This window comes from Boleophthalmus pectinirostris, unplaced genomic scaffold (genome assembly GCF_026225935.1).
Source record: "Boleophthalmus pectinirostris isolate CB_2022bp ecotype Guang Dong unplaced genomic scaffold, ASM2622593v1 HiC_scaffold_23, whole genome shotgun sequence".
Classification (NCBI taxonomy): Eukaryota; Metazoa; Chordata; class Actinopteri; order Gobiiformes; family Gobiidae; genus Boleophthalmus; species Boleophthalmus pectinirostris.
This window is the reverse complement of record NW_026571207.1, coordinates 33,569,825-33,586,201: the sequence shown is the minus strand read 5'-3', so window position 1 is coordinate 33,586,201 and position 16,377 is coordinate 33,569,825. Positions and strand designations below refer to the sequence as shown.

Sequence of the window (16,377 nt, the reverse complement as noted above, 5' to 3'; positions counted from 1 at the left end):
AAACTGAAAAAAAATCCTCCATACAACCTTTAACTATTCATGTTCTTGTGTAGATTTTTTCCAGATTGATTACTAGAATGTGGAAAGTATGAGATGTGTTATAAATTTGCATCAAATTATATATTTGACCATAGAACACCCTCGGTTTTAAAGCTTTAGAAAATGTTCTCGTATCTGAGCAGCTCTGTGTTCCATGTTTGAGCTGCTCGATAAAAGCAAAAGAGAGCTGTCCAAAAGCACTTTTCCTAAACACCACAGAGCAGTCGCCTCTAGAGCCTGCTCGTCCGATTTGAATTTCTTTTCACAAACTCCTTTAGAGGAGGTGGTGCAAGATTATTAAAAATTGTGTATACCAAAATTAAATCTGTGTGTTTGTCCCTATTAAGACATTTGTATTTGTCAATTATTCTTCAATAGTAATAATTATTGGACTTTTTGTATAATACCATAAGTGATTTTTTATAGATAGTTTCAGCTAATTTAAGAGGAGTTTTGCTTGTCGGAGTCCAATTAGTAATAAAATAGTTAAGGTGCGGCAAAATCATTGAAGTTAAATACATCGTTGCAGAGTTTGTTGTTAGATTATTTCTTATATGACGAAAATTTGATAATATATTTGATTTGACCATATGGTAAGTGTCACACAGCATTACATATGTTTTCTTTACAGTGCTTTTTAAAATATAACTGACAGAAGATTCCATCCAAAACCTGTTGTTATATTTTAAAAGGGTATTTTCTGTTTTTCTTGTTTAAATACCTCTCTTTCTCTCTCTCTCTCTCACATATTTCAGGTATAATCTCAGACATGGAGGATGCGTTGGGTGTGACGGTCCTCAGAGTGACCCATGCAGGCTGCGCAGGTCCAGGCTGTGCCCCCAGAGGCTGCAGGAGCTCGGTGCGGCTGACAGGGGGCAGTGTGGCGCACTACACCACAGCCCGGGCGGGGTACATCACGCCACACCACGCCTGGGAGAGCGTCTGCCCATGCAACGGTAACTGGGACTGTAACTATGCAGCATATAAAACAGGACGATTGGTTTAGATTCTCTTCAAGGTGCGAGAGTGGACAGCACTGTCTGAGGAATTTAGCGATCTTCCCTGGGCGCTATTCAAACCCTCCTGACAGTTAGCAGTTCAAGTCTGCCCAAAGCTCATCTCACAAGCCTATGTTGATTCATAAATATACAAAACCAGGATACACAACAATACACTACAACTTCACAAACCTGATGTGATGTGCAGTAGTTTTGTCTGGTTTCAGTCCAACCAGACAAAGGAACAAGAAGGCAAATAATTATAATACAGAAAATAATAAGTGATAATAAAGTGACCTTAAAGCAAACTAAACAAACTAACCTAGTAAAACTAACTAAATAGTGCTCCCCCCAACCCCCTTTGTTGATTCCGTTGATGGTCTCTTCCGAGGGTCCTCTATCCTTTACTCAAAAAAACCCCCAAAAAGAACAAGTGTAAGTAATAAATAATTCAGACTTATATCAAAATGTGTGCACCCAAATTAGAATAGAAGTTATATAAGTCATATACAGGTGGTTTTATACCTCAAAAACCCCTAGAAAAACAAACATTCTGACAGTGAACGGGGTCGCTTCTCCACAGATCTGGGGCCTCATTTATAAAAAACTGCGCAGGAGTTGTCGTAAGTTAGTGCGTACGTCTAGTAGCTAAGACAGGCGTGCGCCACGCAAACTCCATATTTAGAAAACCCACCGCACGCACCAAACTCTTTGCTTTATAAATCCCATCTGCATCTAGAATTTGCGCACGTAAACCCACGTCACGTCACGCCCTCTCCACACCTCCACCTCACCATAAAAGGAGCATGTAAAGTGACTCGTGAATGAGATTTCCCTAAACATGAGCCGATAATCAGTGGGTTTGACCGAGACACGCGGGACAGAGGGAGGAGGACGCTCCACGCAGCACCACGTGATCACGACAAAGACTTTATTAAAGACTTTATTAAACCTTGTTTAATAAATAAATACAAAACTAAAAGTGACAACAATAACTCATCTGTTCATTTAATCATATTTTATAATATTTAGGCAGCACATCTTTGCAGTAAAGACCATGTGTTTTTTCACTGTTTCAAGAGTTTTATCGCTATATTTTTAAGTCTGTCTATGAAGTGTGTGAGGACTGGCCCTGTGTATTTATGCATATACACGTAGATACGTGCACGCGCTGATCTGAACGGTCAAATTATGAGCGCGTGCGAGAGATTCAGATGCCCTCCCCTGGAGAGGGAAAGGAGCGAGGGAGGGACACGAGGATACGAGGACACAGATTTAGCACGAAACACATCAGATACAGATTCTGCCAATTAAAGTCCACACGAAACATCCAAACTGCTGAACCTGTGAGTGTGGGTCTGGGTCTGTGAGTGTGGGTCTGGGTCTGTGAGTGTGGGTCTGGGTCAGTGAGTGTGGGTCTGGGTCTGTGAGTGTGGGTCTGGGTCGGGACGGGCTCGGGCATTATTCTGTTCTTCATACAGTTAGAGAGCAGATTCATGTACAAGAGTTCCCCATTACACAAAAATGTAGGGAATATTTTGGTTGGGGTCAGGTTCGGGCAGTAGACTTCGTGTTGTCCGCAGACTCAGGTCACTCTGGCGCTCGGTGTGTAAAGACTAAAGTAAAAGTGTTAAAGTTGCGTTCATTAAATCAAAGCCTGGCTCCTACTGTGTCCAAGGGAAGAGTTTTCTCTCAGGTTGGGTCATTATTTCGTCCTCTGTGTTGGTCACAGACTGTGTAGAAGTCTATGGTCGCAGTGTGGACTGTGGGAGACTCTGCGCTACACCGGGTCCGGGAACGTGGCCGCGCTCGTGCACGAGTTTCAAATGTATAATATTGTGGAGAATAATGAGTGGAATAAACAGCCCTTCTCCGTATTTTGGCAAACCAAACACTTAAATGCGCAAATCTGAAGGTAATTCTTCTATATATGTGGATTTTCTGATCAAACACTTCCTCAAAATCTGTTCACTTCTGCTCCTCTCCACGAGTGTCGCTTTTTCCCCGTGTCTCCAGACTTTGCGCAGAGCTTACAGGAGGTCCCGAGTTGGCGTAGAGTTAAGCAAAGCACCACGCCTTAGTCGAGGTTCATAAATAAAGCGGTTGGTGTAGAGAACGCGTACGCAAGGATTTTTGCGTAAGCGAGCTTTATAAATGAGGCCCCAGACTTGTAACTTGGTCCGGTTTGGTCTCTATGAAGATCGAAAAGTTTAAAACTTTCCAGGCAAAGCAATAACACCTCCATGAAGAAAAGCATTCCACGGACCCTCCACCAGAAAAGTGACACAACGCACTTTTTAAAGTATCGACATTGGTATCGGAACAGAAAAAGCTGGATCGCTGCGTCACTATTTACCTCCAGTGAAAGAAAAATCCACCAAACTATAGAAAAGACACTTTCTATCCTAAAATTTGTCTCAGTGCCGTCAACACTTTGCCCAAACCTCAACGAGCCTTCATCCCCAACTCACCGATTTGATTAAAAACATTTTGATTGATGACGCCTTTTTACAGGAAATTCAGTGGAGAGATCTATCACAGAGACAGACCAAAGAGAAAACAAGGCCTTACGAAATAGCATGACAAGGTTAAATAAATATACGCCGCACCTCCATTTTAATAAAACCGCTCTTTGATAATAAACAGCCCTTGATGTCATGAATAATGCATGAGGTGAAACGAGATTTATGGATCTTAAGTGGGAGCCGAATCTTCATTTCAAAGAGCCACTCGAAAGGCTGGCTTCTTTTTATAGTCTTTTAACACTGAAAAGATTTGATTTATTTAATATTTACTCCGGGAATGTGCTAAAATATGTCTTAAACTTTCTACCGTGTTGTAACATTGTTCCCTCATTAAAAACATGCCTGAAGAGGTTTGAGATGCCATCTGTGCATGTTTGAGTAATTTAGCGATCTCTCCGAGGCACTGTTCAAACCCTCTTTACGATTAGCTCTAAGAGAAGCATGAGTTAAAGCGATACACTACAACTTATAAAACATGTTTTCAGTGAATTAAAGGGCCCATCTAATACAAAATCAACTTTTCAGAGCTTTCTACCTTCTAAGAGTGATGTGTGGGCCTTGTATATGTCGCCCAAGTGGTTTTAGATTGATTCGGCATTTTTTAAACAAATTGCAGACGTATTTCTGCCAGTCTTCCCACATGACAACGAACTAAAGCTGCTACAACGATGAAGCGGCAGATACACCTATGACGTGTTTGACATAACAGAAAGCACTTCACACCCTTCCCCCTCCCCCGCTCCACCGCCTCCACCCCACATCTGCTGACAATTCCCACATGAACTCCTGAACAAAAGCGACAGCATAAGCTCATTGTTCTACACTGCAGTGAACACGATATAATAAGTTTATCTCCTAGTGTTTATTAATACTTTACCAATCAGTAATGTTCAGCTGTTGTCGACGCAGTGCTTGATTCAGATTCAGAAAACTTTATTGATCCCATAAGGCAATTCATTAGCAGCATCTCAGAGCAGTTCTCACTTCTCACACCCACAAACACACACACACACACACAGTGTGTCAGTCCATTACAGTCCACCAGTGGAACTCAGTAATAAACTACAAATTACAGCGCACAACATTCAGAAAACTGTACCCTTAGAATTTAACAATTTAATAGCAGAGGGCACAAAAGAATTAGAGAACCGATTAGTCTTTCGTATCGGAGCATAAAACCAAGCTTGCACTTCGTGCACCTCAAAGTCCTCGTCCGATTTCGGGTCCAACACATGCGGCTGAACATGTTGTATCTCCATGATGAATAAAAGTTTATTCTTACCACTATCAGGGTGCACGTCTGTCTCCCCCTCCCTCCCTGAGATGGGAGGAGGAAGGGCGGCTCACTCAGAGCCTACGTCACGTTTGGAGGGCGGAGCCTGTGTTTTCTCAGGACGGGCGGGAGGATGAGCAATAGTCGGACTTTCATAGTTCCTGGTCTGTAACTGTCTCCAAGAAATCAGTAAGATTTCATAACTATTGTGTAATGGATGTTCCAAAACCCAAATTGTGCTTGTTTATGTGCAGAAGATACAATGTGAAAAGAATTATTTTTTCATGAGAGGGGCCCTTTAAGCATTTTCCAAACAATAAAAGGTAACAGTTGCCACATTTACATTAGAGCTTTGATTCCAAATGAAAATCATTTAATTCTGAATAAAAATGAATTCCGCTTTAAAAAGACCATGTAAACACTTCTAAATGAAAACGATTATTCTGAATTAAACTTAATTCCAAAATAAGTGGGTGGTTTATTCTGACTTTTAAACCAAATTAATTCATTCCTCGATCATGTAAACGTTTATTCTTCTTAAAAATAATTCCGGTGGTTCAGTGCATGCTCCTTGGGTCGCTCTTCTGATGCGCTATGGCTCCACCAGTCCTGCCTCCGCTACTGACGGTGAGGGTCCATCCAGCAGCATGAAGTGTCTATTGAGCGATGGGATGGGGGGTGGCGGTGCGGGGGAGTGGGGGGCGGTCTGGGAACAGAGGCTGTGGGGCTTCTGTCATCTCGTTTTTATTTGGTAAGACTTTGTATTATTTGGAGATCATAGACGAGTCTAAATGTTTCAAATGTAATGCACATGCAGACATATAATATCAAATATACAAACTGTAGATTGTGCAGAGTCTCAGGTCTGATCTGATTCTGGTCTGGTTCCTGTTTTGTTCAGTTCATTAAGTTTACTAAGACCATGAAAAGTCAAGATTTTCAACAATTGTGATGAATGGCTAGAAAAGTTAATATAAAAAAAATAAAGTTTTGGACATTTGATTTGAAGTTCAGACCAAATACTACACATGAAATCAATACAATCTGATCCCCCCAAACATCCTGGATCTTATTCTTTGCCCTTAATTCATTTATAAAGTTTTATAGAAGTATCAGATTCAAAATCAAAGACTCGGACTCGAACTCAGGGGCAAAAAAATGTGACATCCCTACTAAATATGTACTTGTTATCCCATAGAAGTAAAAATACCCCCTCTAGCACAATATGTGTATGGGCCAGGACAGAAACCAAACACATTATTCAAATTTCTGCCTTTGCATGAGATATCCAAAAGGTAAATTCAGAAATATTGAACCTGATAACTTCTATTAGTGACTAGATCTTAAGTTGCTATATTTCAACAAAAATCTGCATTAAAACCATATTCATTTCATCTGCCTACATTTGTATTAAATATTCTTGTCCTGTTGAGTGTTGTGATGTCATTTGAAACTCAGCAATAGGACCATAAACTGTACACTCGCCTCATTGTCAAACCCTCTCTGTGTATTATTTCAGAGTCGGCGCTGCGTTTCGACGGGGCGGGGCATCTGACGTACCTGCCTGATGTGGAGGAGGAGCGTCCGGACTTCAGGCTGTCTCTGAGGTTCAGGACGGTGCAGGAGCAGGGGGTCCTCATGTTCACCAACGGGAGCTCAGACTGGGGCAGTTTACAGGTGAGAGACACTGATATAAGGAGAGGAGGATTTACTGGGGTTTTCTTTGTTTTGCAGTTCTTTATTTTCACATACTGGTTTACAGGTACAAGATTCATTTTCAAAACGGCTGTTACGACCCAGCTCTGCTAGGGACTGGAAAGTAACAAAAATAAAACCAAGATGTAAAACTGAATAAATGAAATAATGTTTAATTAACAGGAATATAAAAGGTAAATTAACAAAAGGCTAAAATATACAGAAAATAACCTAAACTAAGAAACAGAACAACAGAATAAACCGAGTTTTGTGCCACAAAAGGGGTCACGCAGGCTTACACAAAACGAGTGGTTAACAAAGGGACACACACTAAACTAAAACACAAGTTCCCCAAATTAAACCACATAAACCCACAAACAGAATCGAGTGACCAAATCAAAAAAGGCACAAAACAGAACTAAACTAAACTACACACACAAACATAAAATGGCAGAGTGGCCACCAAGGCCAGCAGCCCCGAACAGGTGCAGGTAATCTTCTTAAATAGGGGGCGGTGGCTGCAGGTGAGGTGGGCGTCGACATGCTCCACCAATCACAAACCAGGACTCCCACAGCAGGAATCAGGAGAACTCAGCAAAATAATTTAGAACACTCAAAACAAATTAGGACAAAAGGCCCGGGGCCGTAATAACGGCTCTGTAATAAATAAAAACAAAAGTTAAACATAAAATAAAAATTCCACAAAAAGGAACCTCCACAAAATCATACCGTAAAGCCTTTATCTATCTGACCCTTTTGTGTTTTCAGACAAATGGAGAAAGTAATTGCTTCTGTTACATATGTTGTTTGCAATATTTATCCATTCTGATCATAGACTTTATAAAGAAGTGGACTAATGGAGTGTTACGTCACCCATAGTGTTCAGCTCCAGTCAAATGAAGCTCATCGAGTGTTGGGCATTTTACTTTAAAAAAAATTAGTGATTGGCAAATGAGACGGAGCTTGTTCTTTCTGAAACAAATTCCTCCTAAGCCCTGCCTCGGAGCTCGTCTCGCAGCAGCCGCTCACGTGACCAAAGTGTTGAAGTGTCGGCCCCTCCCCCTACTGCTTCACTCTGCGTGAGACACCTGCGTGCCAATGGTTAAATTTGTCCACTAGAGATCAGTGTTGCTGGAATGTTCCACAGTGTGACATTAAACAGCTCTACTTTACATTTATTCAATTACAGGTGGTTTTATAGCTCAAAAATACCTAGAAAAACAGACATTCTGACTGTGAGCGGGGCCGCCTCTCCACAGATCTGACCTTTAACTTGATCTGATTTGGTCTCCATGAAAATAGAAAGGTTTAATGCCATACTGTGAAACATTTCAGCCAAAGTAATAACGTCTAAATGGAGAAAAGCATCTGACGCACCCTCCACCAGGAAAGTTACAAAATGCACCTTTAAGAAATTTCCTCCATCTGAGAGAGCAAATATTTGGAATAACTATTTAAAAATCAGATAATCCTCCTTTCCTCTGTTAACATGACACGCCACAGTCTCCATGTCGGTGAGAAATAGCTCACAAATAAAAACAAATCAGACACTAATCGCGTTCTCTCGTCGTGCATCGGAGTGACTATACGCAGCGTTTTCCCCTGAGACAAAAGCACCGCGTGAGAAATGATTAGATCTGGTTTACTGTCACGTTTTGTTCGGAGAATGCGTCGCTTTGACACTAATTTACTCCAGGGAGACACACATGCCGTGGGATTAGCAAATCAGGAAACAGGCAAAGGACAGACGGGCTCAGTGTGTGTCTGAGTGTGAAATAACAACAAATAAAACAACAGTGATTCGACGCAGAGCTGCTGGATTAGAGAGGAAGATTAAAACCATTATTCATGTATTGTCAGAACTGTGGTGTAGGGACGAACTCATTTCTTATATTATTAGAAATGCTTTGTGTTTCGTGTTTAAGTGGTAGATTATGAGAGTGGCTTTCTGCAGGTTTTCAGGGCCACATCAATCAGAGCAAATGTAATTTAATTTAATGACTGATGATCAAAGCAAAAATTAAAAAGAATTTGCATTGATTTGTAGGTAAAAAAAAGAATCTCACATGTGGTATTTTATAACCATAGGTAACTTCTAAATCGGGGTGTCCAAACTTTTTTCATCAAGGTCCACACATCTAAACACAGACGAAGCAGAGGGCCGATCGAGGGCCGTAGACTGGTGCTCAATACAGTGAATAATTGAAATATGTACATGTTTAACACATTAGAATGAACCATCAGTTTTTATTCATGCTAAGATCCTTAAAACCACACAATAAATATTAAATATCAGCTTTAACAAGGTAGAATAAAAAAAATTTGCAGTAAAAAATTAATTTTTAATTGATGCAAGGTCATTTGGGTCATTTCACCTGGAAGTCTGAGGGCCAAGAAAAATTTGTCTGAGGGCTGCATTTGGCCCTCGGGCCATAGTTTGGACATGTCTGTTCTAGATTTTCAAACTGTTATTTATTACCTGTTTACACGAGAACGCTTGCGGGTAAAAATTACAAAATATTAAATTATATAATTTATCAGAGGTGGCTTTCATTTAGACGGTGACAACATCTTAAAAATACAAAAATCTATATATAATCTATATATAAATAAGGGGAATTGTATAGTAAATGAATATAGAGAATGTATGTATGTGTATATATATATATATATATATATATATATATATATATATATATATATATATATATATATATATACACACACATATAATGTATGATCTATATGGATGTGCTTATACTCGTATAAATAGCTAAATGGACACTTAACATCTCTAATGAAATGAATAAAAATATATATTTTAAAAAAAAATAAAAAATCTGAAACCAGCCTCCAGAGTGGAAGTTGAATACACTCCGTCGTAGCGTTTCAGTCTACACTGCCCAAGAAGCAAAACTCTGGTCAGATCTGCTCAGGTCACGTATGTGTTTACGTCACATCCATCACCACCTAGTGTCACCATCTAGCTGCCTGGCATGCAAACACAATCGAATTCCACACACTTTAGCGTCAGCGTAAATACTTAAGTACACTTATGAAAATAATGAAATGCTACATAAATCCGTGTATCATTCGTTCATTCGTTTTTCAATATAAAACCAAAAATAAGAAAACGAAAAAACAACAGTTTTCTTCGTTATTTGTCTCCAAAACCAAAATGAAAAAACGGATAACGATTCGTTTTTTCAGTTTTCGATTTTGTGTTTAAATGAAGAATGGAAAAAAACGGATAACGGCCGTTTCCCGTTTACGTGACTTCAGTGACTGCAATGCCGAACTTTTGCACCGGGTACGGACTGAGACCGGGACCAGACCGGGACCAGAGCGGGACTGAGACCGGGACCAGACCGGGACCAGAGCGGGACTGAGACCGAGACCACACCGGGACCAGACAGGGACCAGAGCGGGACCAGACCGGACTCCGAGTTTTGACTCCGAGCCTCCACGGGGTCCGAGCCTCAGCTTCGAGCTCCGGCCCTGCCGTGGGCTCCGAGCCTCCGGTCTGGTCCCGGTCTGGTCCTGGTCTTGTCTCGGTCTCGGTCTCAGGCCCGCTCTGGTCCCGGTCTGGTCCCAGTCTCACCGCATACGGACTGAATCAGGACGGATCCAGGTCCGAGACCAGACCGGGACCAGAGCAGGACTGAGACCGGGACAGAGCTGCTCTGGTCCTCCGCGCTCAAGAACCGCGGCTGGTTCCGAGGTGGTGCAAAGCCTCCGACTGACGCATTCACACCAATGAAAATGAATCAAACTAAGAGCTTTTGGTTCAAATGGACCAGGTCCGGGACTAGACCGGGACCAAAGCGCTACTGAGACTGGGACCAGACCAGGACCAGAGCGGGACTGAGACCGGGACCAGACCAGGACCAGAGCGGGACTGAGACCGGGACCAGACCAGGACCAGACCGGGACCAGAGCGGGCCTGAGACCGAGACCGAGACAAGACCGGGACCAGACCGGAGGCTCAGAGCCCACGGCAGGACAGGAGCTCGAAGCTGAGGCTCGGACCCCGTGGAGACTCGGAGTCAAAGCTCGGAGTCCGCCCTGGTCCCGCCCTGGTCCCGGTCTGGTCCCGGTCTCAGTCCCGCTCTGGTCCTGGTCTGGTCCCGGTCTCAGTCCCGCTCTGGTCTCGATCTGGTCTCGGACCTGGATCAGTCCTAGTTCAGTACGTACCCGGTGTAAAAGTTCGGTATCGCAGTCACGGAAGTCACGGAAGTCACGTAAACGGGAAACGGGCCGTTATCCGTTTTTTCCATTCTTCATTTAAACACAAAATCGAAAACTGAAAAAACGAATCGTTATCCGTTTTTTCATTTTGGTTTTGGAGACAAATAACGAAGAAAACTGTTGTTTTTTCGTTTTCTTATTTTTAGTTTTATATTGAAAAACGAATGAACGAATGATACACGGATTTACATAGAACAGTGGATTTTATTTCTGCATGAAACAAAAACATTTTGAACTAAAAAAAAGACACTTGGTTGATGCTTACTTTCAAATGAAATACTCAGTGACTATTTAAGTTCTCATCGTAGGAAATAAAAGTCCAAACTTAAATTATCGACCCACAGTGAACCAAAAATGCGTTTGCTTCTGTGTTCTAGCATAATTTTATCACATGTAGAACCACATGTACCAATGTCATCAGCCGTGAAAACAAATGAATCTGTCAACATAGCATTAAACGTTCTGTTTTCTTCAGAAACTTTTTTGATTGAGAGTTTCTTGGATTTATCCATCATTTACCTACCAGGGGTCGAAAAGCTCAATAAATCATGCTGCTGGTGTAGGTGCCAGTAAGTCCATCAGTGGCTGTGATGCATATTTTGAGCTACAAAAATATTAAAAACATTTTACTTGAATGTTACAAGATGTACCATTATCTACAAATTTAGAATTACATTTAAAAATGAACAAACTAAAATAAAAATACATTGTAATTAAATACTCATTATTTATTTTCTAAAGTCACAGGGAGCCACAACAGAAGGAGGAAAGAGCCACATGTGGTTACCGACCGCTGCTTTATGACATGTTCCGTCTGATTAAATGTAATGCCAAACTGTGGAACATTACAGGCAAAGTACTGACATCTGGAAAGCAGGTGAAGTTACAGTGCACCTTAAACTAACCTACTAGACATTCATGCAGTCTTTTTAGTGTTGACGACTGGCCTCTTGCCGTGTGTTGTTTACTCTTTAATGCCATACTGTGGAGCATTCAAGGAAAAGCAATAGCGCCCGATAAGCCGGTCAGACTAAAAGTTCCATGTTTCTCCTTTAACCAATCTACATTATATATTTAGCTCAGATGGCCCGGCTCCTTGTGCGTCTCTAACCGTTTGCTGTGTGTCTGAGTCATGTTCATTGATCTGAACAGTGTTTGTGTGCAGAGTTTATCTGGGTCAGAGCTGTCACCTGTCCACACACTCACAAAAACACATCTCTGCATCTGTGACATTTCAGACACGACGCTGTCAAATACCAGCTGTGCCCCAGGATTTACACGCCTCCTCTGCTCTAACGCACACTTTCTTCACTCAAAAATGCGCAGAGATGATTATAATTACTACATTAGCTGGAAAATGAGTGATTAATTGAGTTAAAGGTGCAGTAATAACGAGTAACTTTTTGGTTAGGCGTTTGTCACCTCTTTGTTTCTATGGGGATTAAACAGCTCTATCTTACATTTATACAATTACAGGTGGTTTTATAGCTCAAAAATATCTAGAAAAACAGTATTCTGACTGTGAACAGGGTCGCTTTTCCACAGATCTGACCTGTAACTTTGTCTGGTTTGGTCTCCATGAAGATAGAAAGGTGAAACATTCCGGAAAAATCAATAATATCATGAAGAAAAGCTTTTGACGGACCCTCCACCAGAAAAGTTACACAGTACACCCGTAAAACTTGGGCGAAGTATCTGATTTTGACCATCTTAAAACATGATAAACAGAACTAGTTCATTTTAAAGTGCTCATATTCATGCAAAATAACTCTTTTCACATTGTATCTTCTGCACATAAACAAGCACAATTTGGGTTTTGGAACATCCATTACACAATAGTTCTGAAATCTTACTGATTTCTTGGAGGCATCACAGACCAGGAACTATGAAAGACCGACTATTACTCATCCCCCGCCCGTCCTGAGAAAACACAGGCTCCGCCCTCCAAACGTGACATAGGCTCTGAGTGAGCCGCCCTTCCTCCGCCCATCTCAGGGAGGGAGGGGGAGACAGATGTGCTCCCTGATAGTGGTAAGAATAAACTTCTATTCATCATGGAGATACAGTGCGTTCAGCCGCATGTGTTGGACCCGGAATCGCGGAATCACCCCTGCACTAGACAGTTTGCAAAAACCCCGGAAGCACGAGTTAATCAGCAAAGAGACAGACATTCTGTGTGGCAACGATTCCCGAGATCGAGGATTTAAAGCCCAAATAAAGAGAATGTTTGGTGAATTTGATCAAGGGGAAAGACGTTATTGTCCTTCTTCCTATGGGATTTGGGAAAAGCTTAATATACCAGTTATCCCCGTTAGCGGCGCATTACATATGCCACGACCAAATAGCAGCGATTGGTTAAATAAAAAAAGTTCCCACCTACCATTGAGCGAACAAAGTCTAATGCTGCGAGGTCAGACGGTTTCACAAACCGTCTGACCTCGCAGCATTAGACTGAATCAGGCCACAGTTTAGGAGCATTTAGAGACAAAAGTGCACAGGGCTGAATAAGGTGGATTCAAATTAAAGAATTTAACAACAACTAGCAGCCTAACTAATCCTGATTTTGGAACAATAAAACACTCTGTGATTAGATTAGACAGAACGTAGCAGACTTATTTTGACCTCAAGAGCTGTGTATACAATTTACATCTGTACTGGGGTAAAACATGTTTGCAATTTTGCTCAAATACATAGAAACATATTAATATCACAATGCAGATCGAAAGTACCATGATAAAACTAGGCTCAAAGCAAATTGCACACATGCTGACTGACAAAACACTGTGCCTTCTTCAGCAGTTCACACAAATGCAATCATATATTTTGACATATTTCAAATTCTCTTTTCCGTCTTTCTACATACGCTTCATTTTAGCCGTGTACAGTATACGGGGAGCGTGTCATTCATTGAGGAAACGCTCGTCTCAGGCTCCAACATGAATTATTCATAAAGGCACTGTACCTGATTTTTACTGTCTTAAGGCTCATTTACGATTTACGCTCTACTACATGTGTACGGATCCACACGGAGGCTTCTGTCCGTCCTCTGTGTTGTTCTGTCTGTGATCTGCTCCATTTCCTCAGAACATGTGGAATCTTGGCAACAGAGCATTACACAGTGTTGGGGAGTAACAGATTACATGTACTGGAGTTATGTAATCAGAGTACAAATTATGAGCAACTGTATTCAGTTGCAGTTACTGTTTCAGTGAGTGGTAATTGGATTACAGTTACTTTGTTGAAATAAATGGATTACATGGCGGTATTTTCCTGTTTTCGCATTTTGGGCTGTATCCCCCCCTTTTTTCTTTTTTTTCGGTAATTCCACTCATTGCCAGAAACTAAACCAGGACCAAACTAGATCTAAACCAGGTCCAAACCAGGATTAAAACCAGGTCTAAACTAGATCTAAACCAGGTCTAAACCAGGATTAAAACAGGACTAAAACCAGGTCTAAACAAGATCTAAACTAGGTCTAAACCAGGTTTAAATCAGGTCTAAACCAGGTCTAAACCAGGTCTAAAACCAGGTCTAAAACTAGATCTAAAACCAGGTCTAAACTAGATCTAAACCAGGTCTAAACTAGATCTAAACCAGGTCTAAAATCAGGTCTAAACCAGGTCTAAAACCAGGTCTAAACAGTGTCTAAAACCAGGTCTAAACCAAGTCTAAAACCAGGTCTAAACCAGGACTAAACCAGGACTAAACCAGGATTAAACAGGACTAAAACAGGACTAAATCTGATTTTCTGACAATAAAACATTTTATACTTTATTCCGGACTATTGAGCACACCTGAATATCAAAAAAATTTAACAGAATTTTAAAATTGTACATACTGTATATATGCTGCACCTGAATATAAGCCACAGGTGTCCACGTCTTCAAGAACGTTCAGACCGTCTGCTTTTATCACGTCAAAGCTTTTGTCATCTTTTTGCGTTGAGTCAGTTCGTCACGCTGCCACCATCAAACCATCGACTCACTGATGTCGAGTTCATGTGCAGCAGCACTGTTTCCTTCTTCGACCACATCAGTCACCATTATCTTAAAAGCTGCATCATCTGTATTTCTTCGTGTGTTTTCCATGAGGAGAGTGTATGCATGAAGCGCAAAATAACTGTTCAAACCTTCCTCGGCACATCACCACCGTCTCTCCCCACGCTCTACTGCACATGTCTCCTGCAGAAAGAGTCTCTGTTCTGCCTGTATCATGTCAGTGACTTGGAGGATTTCAGCAGATTTCAGACTCTCTCGGGGGCGGGGCTAGTTCTGTCAATCAGGTGTGAGTGGATGTCCGGCTGAAGTTTGAGACGTTCCTTCTCATCATTTACACACACGGGTAAGACGTATCCCCCTCACTAATGTCCATTTAGCATCAGAACTTATTCGATCATACGGCGATGAACTATTTGAGTGCGCTGACAATATCACTAGTTGGTGTATCAACTTCATGTTAATCCTAGATCCATGTGTAATCGCACAGACAGCGGCGTTTTCTGCTCTCAGAGTGTGTGTATCTACTGTGTTGTCAAACCATAGACCGTTTATATGAATGGACAATGTGCCAAACAAAGAATCCGTCCATATATTCGCCGCATCGTTTTATCAGCCACAGGGTTCAAAGTGTGAGAAAAAAGTAGCGGCTTATAGTCCGGAATTTACGGTAATTAGATGCAGACAGCACACAGACAACTTATTCTGTTTAGGGACAATACAAAAAAATTATAATAATTGGGCACAGGGCCTTTAATATCAGAACTGGGATTGAAACTCCTGTTCAAATCAAAATTTAAAGGTGCACTGTGTAACTTTTCCTGGTGGAATGTTAAGATGTTATTGCTTTTTCTGGAATGTTTCACAGTATGGTATTAAACCTTTCTATCTTCATGGCGACCAAACCAGTCCAAATTACAGGTCAGATCTGTGGAGAGACGACCCCGCGCACTGTTTTGTTTTTGGGTTTTTTTTGGTAGTTTTGAGCTATAAAACCACTTGTAATTGAATAAATGTAAAGTACAGTTGTTTAATGTCAAACTGTGGAACATTCGAGACAGATCAGTGACATCTCCACATACCCTCAACCAAAAAGTTCCATAGTGCACCTTTAAATCTTATGATCAGGCCCTTTAACGCAGATCGTACTCGTAACACTTGTCATTCCACGTGACAATTCTCCCTTTGCGATTTTACTTTTCCCTTCTTCGCCGCTGTGACATTCCGGAGCACTCAACCGGAATATTCTATTAATTTCCTTCTTGGGTCGACTTCAAAAACCATTCTGATTCTCTTCCAAGGTTTTGCAGCTCGCGTCCTCTTGGGGGTTTTCCGGGTTTCTTTGCTTGACGTTGTAGTGCAGCATCAAATGGAATTGTCTAACATGGTCATCTGAGGAGAGTTTGTCACCGCTTCATACAAACTCAGATTAAAGCTTTTCCCCGCAGATAGTAGTTTGTGTATTGGCTGGCTTTATTATCATGCTACATCCGTGTACGCGTCTTTAAGCCTATTCTTCCCTACAGATTTAACACACGCAACCGAATTCACCGGAGACTACAGACTGTGCACTAACAGAAGCTCCGGTTAGCATTTTGAACAAG

The 16,377-nt window shown here is 41.4% G+C and overlaps 1 protein-coding gene across 1 annotated transcript in view; it reads left to right on the top strand.

Moving 5' to 3' along the window:
- Positions 1-16,377, top strand: part of fat2 (FAT atypical cadherin 2) — a 230,789-nt gene that overhangs the window by 177,026 nt on the left and 37,386 nt on the right. Inside the window, 2 exon segments of the mRNA XM_055158976.1 lie at positions 795-995; positions 6,355-6,512. Of these exon segments, the coding sequence (XP_055014951.1) occupies positions 795-995; positions 6,355-6,512 (359 nt within the window).